At 34.9% G+C, this 6,000-nt stretch overlaps 1 protein-coding gene across 7 annotated transcripts in view; it reads right to left on the bottom strand.

The window, feature by feature from the left end:
- Positions 1 to 5,498, bottom strand: part of LOC132547684 (trithorax group protein osa-like) — a 52,465-nt gene extending 46,967 nt beyond the window's left edge. For 4 of the 7 annotated variants that reach the window (XM_060211480.1, XM_060211479.1, XM_060211477.1 and 1 more), the window contains exon 1: positions 4,281 to 5,497. In XM_060211480.1, the coding sequence (XP_060067463.1) occupies positions 4,281 to 5,048 (768 nt within the window). In that variant the 5' untranslated portion in view covers positions 5,049 to 5,497. Of the gene's footprint in view, positions 1 to 4,280 lie in introns of all 7 variants that reach the window. The other 3 variants (XM_060211481.1, XM_060211478.1, XM_060211482.1) reach the window with 2 other exon arrangements.
- Positions 5,499 to 6,000: the final 502 nt, after the last annotated feature.

Below are 6,000 nucleotides of genomic sequence, written 5' to 3' on the forward strand. Positions count from 1 at the left end.
TGAATATAAAAAGCATTTTTTAATGTATTAATTTGTTAATTTCAATTTTTTCATTGTAATCGCTCCATCACATCAAGCAGTCCATTCTTAGAAGGACAAAAGAATCTCCTAGATGCTGAAGCAAATCCAAAGCAAAGCAACAAAATTTCTTTCTGATTTGACACATCTTTATTCATGGTTTCAAATATCAGTAAAAATATTAGAAAATTACTGTAAACCTTTGAGCAGTCTGAGGAAAATTAAATAAATGTTACATCTGTTCAAATTATTCAAAATTATGCTTATGAAAATAAAGTATTACAGTTCTAATTATTAGAGTCCATATTACTCAAAATCAAAGTGGAAAGTTCCAAAAACCTACGAGCAAGATCGGAATCTACTAATCAGTTTAGACAATGGCCTGTTTGGAATACTGACTGATGTGTCAATGTTGATAAACCTATCTTATTAATTTCAATAAGCACCCTCTGGGAAAGAGTCATATGACATTCTGAAACACTTGTCTTTTAAGCTCATCTTAGCACCTTCTTACATAGAGCACATGTTCATCTAGTGATTGTCTTAATTATTTTGCTTTAGAATTACAAATTTGTATATTCTGGAATTTTGCTACACATACATTTATTTTACCATCAGTTAAGTCATAAAGGAGAAATATTCTAAAATATGGGGGAGGGGGTTCCATTTATTATAATCATTAGTCAAGAAATCACAGAATTGATTTTTTTCTTCATCATGTTGGATATATTGTGATAAAAGAACTTGTATAAGTTTATTGAATTTTGTCGGTGATTTTTGGAACTCCGATATTCGAGTCCTTGACTCCTACTTTTCCCATAGGGCTTGCTAAAATTTTGAGAGCCAATTAATGTCTTAGTATTGGGAATATTTATTCTGGAATTGGTGGGCTGGACTCACTTTAAAAAATCCTATAAAAAATACACTTTAATAACATAACAGTATGCAGAGAGTAGATTGGCATTACAGTAAACTTCTGGCAATTTTGAATAGACGATAATTCCAACATGTTTTACTTCCTTTTTCCTTTCCAATAAAACAGTCATTTTCAGTCCAAAATTATTCTATCCTTAACTCACTTGAATTTTGAATCACTGGAACACATTAGATTGTACTCAATTTTCACACACATTCAAATAGTGAAATGGTACTTTGATATTTAATACAATTTATCTCCCTTTATCGCAACATGGACACTATCAATATATATATATATCTATATATATATTATTCATCTCTGGACCAAACATCCTGTCACTGAGGTGACTTGCATCAGAATGATCACCAAGAGTAGTGTAGTTGGTAACAAGTGCCCAACTGACCAAAACAAAACACAATTTGTGCCTATTATATTGTTTTATTAAAGCATTTGATGGAGTTACTATGTACATGTCTGGATCAGACATCTCCAATGCATTGTACATTAAAACCATATTATTTCAGGTTTTGAACATATCATTACGTCATCACACTTGATGATGAAACAAAGACAAGCAGGTCACTATGTCATAGGTTAACTTCTGCTATATGATCCACTTTGGGTCTTGTTTTACTTTTCACTCTGTAAACATTTTTTTGTTTCCCTGTTCTTATTTTATGGTGCACTTAATAGAAACATAGCATAGTTTACAAGTTGAATAGTGTGCATCCAAGGTTGAATGAAATCCTAAGGGTAAAAAGAAATGTTTAGCAAATAAGCCTGCTTCATAGGCAAGTCTGTTCATGAGAAAGGTATGGTATGAACCTAAATGGTCACTTTTTATCGCAATTTAGAACATTAAAATGAAGCACAAAATTGACTTCAGAATTCTGTCTCTGGAATCAATTATTTAAATATAATTGAGACATATGCTTTTTCAGCAGAACAATGAAAGGCAAACTTGTACAAGAGATGATACATGAGAATACATGTATGAAATATTGTAAAAAGAAATTCATCCTGTAGAGCAGAAATTATTAATTTCTATTTATAGTAATGGTGACCTGGTTTATAAACTCGTACAAGAGGTGATGCTTCTAAACATTTGTGTGTAGTATAGTGACAATTGGAAAAGAAATGCTGTCTGTAGAGAAATGCTGGTGTTGGGACACACACATTACAGGATAGAGAAGCACTTAGCACTTCTTCAATATGCAAACGAAATAAAATAAACATGTTAGGAAAACAACTGGGTTACCCAACTGCACATTATTGCATACTTGTTTATTATCTAGTTTTACCAAACTAGTCATAACCAAGTGTTTGCCCAGTTTAATCAAATACCTTTTCTTTTCCTTTGTTCAGTTAACAAGAAGAAATGTAAACCACAAGCAACATTCAAGGAGTGCTATTCATTTCCCTTGGCTTATGGTAAAGGCATATTTAGCTGATTTTTCCACTATAAGCCAAAACTTGCCCATTTATAGAAAGATGCATCAAATATAAATGCAATCATACAAACAAATGTCTACCATAGTACAACTTGAAAGTTATGACACTATCTATTACTTTATATATTACATCCTTGAGAATATTTGAGGCTCTTTTGTATATGTGATCACATTAAAGGACATTTTTCTCCATATAACTTATGACAAAAAATAATGTTTGAAAACTTGAGTGAAAATCACACTCATCCCAATTTTTATCCATGTTGCTGGTTAGGTAAATGGTTGGCTTACAGAAGTTGACTACACAAACTTAATTGTTTTATAATTGTATAATATACCTGTATCATGGACAGGTTACATCTTTGCTCAATTAAATGACAAATGAATTTGCCAACAATATCCAAGTTACCACTTCCATGATTCCATCATTATGTTGGTATGTGATATTCATTTTGTAACATTTTTGCCGATGAAATATAAGAATTCATCAATCTGATTATGACAGAAAATCATCACTGCAGTGATGTTGATGATATGACTTCTGTGGTTCAGACCAATTCGAGTGATGCTTTCTAATCACTGCTTTGAAATTTGCAGATTTTCTACTTGGAATGCAAATTAAGCAAAAGTTGAATAAGTTGGCTTTCTATGTAAGCTGTCCATATGCATTTTTTATTTTCTCAAATATGGTATATAAAAATGTTTTGGAACAAAGTCTTGACAGAAAACATCACAAAAAGGTAGAAAACCATCTGTCAATTAATAATAGCATTGTCTTCTCAACATCTGATGTTACGAAGGATAGCTAATATTCCAAGAACTTATGCTATGTTTGGATCACTGTTTTTGTTTTGTTTATCTTTAGGGTTTTTTCTCTTAAATAAAAATATAATAAAGAGAAAATTTTATTGTTTCACTTCAATATCACATTTCACTAGCATGACAGAATACAGATGTACTTTTCACTCATGCAATTTGAAATTCTGTCATATCAATGACATATATATATATATTACAGCTCAAACCATTAAATATCCCCTTTCTATCCAAAGGGTTACAGAATCCATTTCATTAAACAATTATCACATCATATTATTACATGATGTGTAGATGATGCTTGTATTCTCAGTCATTAAATGCCGAGAGTACTTGACTTACAAATCTTGTGAAAACAGCTTAACTACTTATTAAGTTGTAAATATTCAACAAAATTAAAAAATTTTGAAAGGTTCGTCATTGAAGTGTGCATAAAACCAACAAAGTCAACCGAAAAAATATTCATACAAAACTTCATTAATTTGAGAAAGAATTCTAAGAAAATGTATATAGAATTTGTTGAACAGTTTTAAAATGTGAAATAAGCTGACCAGCATCATGAATAAAAAATGCAAGGATGCAACATGTACACATCACAAAACACCACCTAGAGAAAATAAATCTGGGGAAAACCCTATTTCTTTATTTATTGCTCTATTATCATTTGACTTCCCTTCCATCTGAATCACTTGACATATGAAATAGATCATCCCAACACAGTGATTAATTGATTGTTTGACATGGGGGCATCAGCCAATCAGAGTGTAGCATTAGCACATTGGTCCATATCTTCAAAGGCTGGAATTTGCCTCCAAATTTAAACATTGATTGCTGGCATGTGGAGCAAGCAACATGTACACCAAGATGTAAACAATGCAGTGTGCTAGCTTTCACTGTGGGACCAAAACATCGACCCTGCACTTGTCAGCATGTAGTGCCATTGTGCAATCACCTGATAAGATTATATTTATATCAATGGCGGGGATTATAAACCATGGACAATGGAGCTGTCAAGTCAGTCAGATGAGAAGTGGGAGACAAACTGAAAGTAGGGAAGAAATGGCAATATACACTACCTGATTTCTATAAGGCGTTCCCGGCATCGACATTGGACCTTGAGGATAGTTTCCCATGGGTCGCTGGTTCCCTCCCCAACCATGCTGCATTCCGTATGGCATGTTCGGGTTCCCCATGTCCATACCCCCTTTTTGAGGAAAGTCATAACTGTTTGATGGCATCCTTGATGGGGGTGCATTAGGGTTCTGTAATAGTTGATTCAGCGTAGGGGTTGGACCACCTTGTTGTGAAATACTTTGCCCTGACAACATATTCCTCTGTGACTGGGGATACCCTGGCATCATGCCCCCTCCTGGTGGGGCCATTCCTGGTCGTATAGAGCCCATGACAGGCTTGACATTGCTTTGAAAACCTGACCTGGCATTGGATTGTGAATACTGACCCGGGAAAGGCGAATTTTGATTTGCAAAATCGCCACTTCCTGTCATCTGCATACCGCCATGTTGTTGGTCGCCAGAGTTGAAATTTTCTCGGTTGTAGGCATTATAACCAGACATTTGACTAGGATGCATGTTTTGATTCATTCTGCTGTAACTGTCAACCCCCATCATCTGTTCTCTAGACGATGGGGGGTAACTGTTCATGTCTGCATTCATGTGGGGCCCGTCCATTGGATTCATGAAATCATTCTGTTCAGTGTTCATGTTTTGCTGGCCTCCATCTTGAAACGAGTCCATTGTGTTGTTTTCACCAAGTTGATTTGGTGATCTAAGCTTTTTGTTCAACATATATCTTTCCTGGCTTTCAACAGGACTGACATGTTCCATTATAAACACTTACCGAAAAGTTGGTGACAGTCGGGAATGGTCCGACTGCTCTGAGTCCCCGTCTTTGTTATTCACGCAGTTGAGTTGATCCAGCATAATGCTGTTTACCCACCCAAATGGACGACAAGGACGAAGATAAATCGGCATTCAAGCATATTCCTCTTCCTCCAGACATTCACAGTTCTGTCCAAAACTGTCACTCCTCATGTGTCGTGCACTTGGGGTGAATATACATACAGTAAAACTTAGTCGGATGGCAGCATGGTCTTATCATACATAGTGCTATTATGCGGTACACTTCAATAAGCGGGAATATCGGAAGATCAAAGCGATTCCTCCGCATTTGTATTATATATACTTATTGCCAATCCGAGTCACTAACTTTAACACTAATAACCTGTGTACCTAACATAACACGTTTCCCGAGTTGAAACACACGTTATCATCAAGCGGTATTCCTTCAAACAAATTCGGGAATTCTTTTTCGTAAATTGTCCACTCAGCGGATAAACACAATTTTCTGGCAGTAATGCGTCTAAGGCATTCTTTTCAATACTGCTGTTTCAATTAGCTGATCAATACACCTCCCGCACTATGTTATGAAACTGTGTAATGTTTGGCTAAAAATTGTATTTAATTTTAATATCTTTATCAATTTAATTCGTGTTAATGGTAAATTGTCGACATTTTCAAGCAATTCCTTCAGAAAATAGTCCCTTATCTCGGGAAATAAAAAGAAATTACGCTTATCGCGGGGAGGTAAAAGGAACAGCCATAATTTGCCATAGGGGCTTTCGTACTGACGTCAATACGGCGACAGACCTGATATTATTGAGCACGCAAATGTATCTCTTTCGTTTTTTCTCTTCGATAATATGGCTCGAAACATCACATATGACTTTAGACTTTCGGGTCAATTTATGTATCCTAGAACACAGAGAAATACTTTGCA

The sequence above is a fragment of the Ylistrum balloti genome, unplaced genomic scaffold (genome assembly GCF_031769215.1).
Source record: "Ylistrum balloti isolate Yb309-2 unplaced genomic scaffold, AGI_CSIRO_Ybal_v1 Utg369972, whole genome shotgun sequence".
Classification (NCBI taxonomy): Eukaryota; Metazoa; Mollusca; class Bivalvia; order Pectinida; family Pectinidae; genus Ylistrum; species Ylistrum balloti.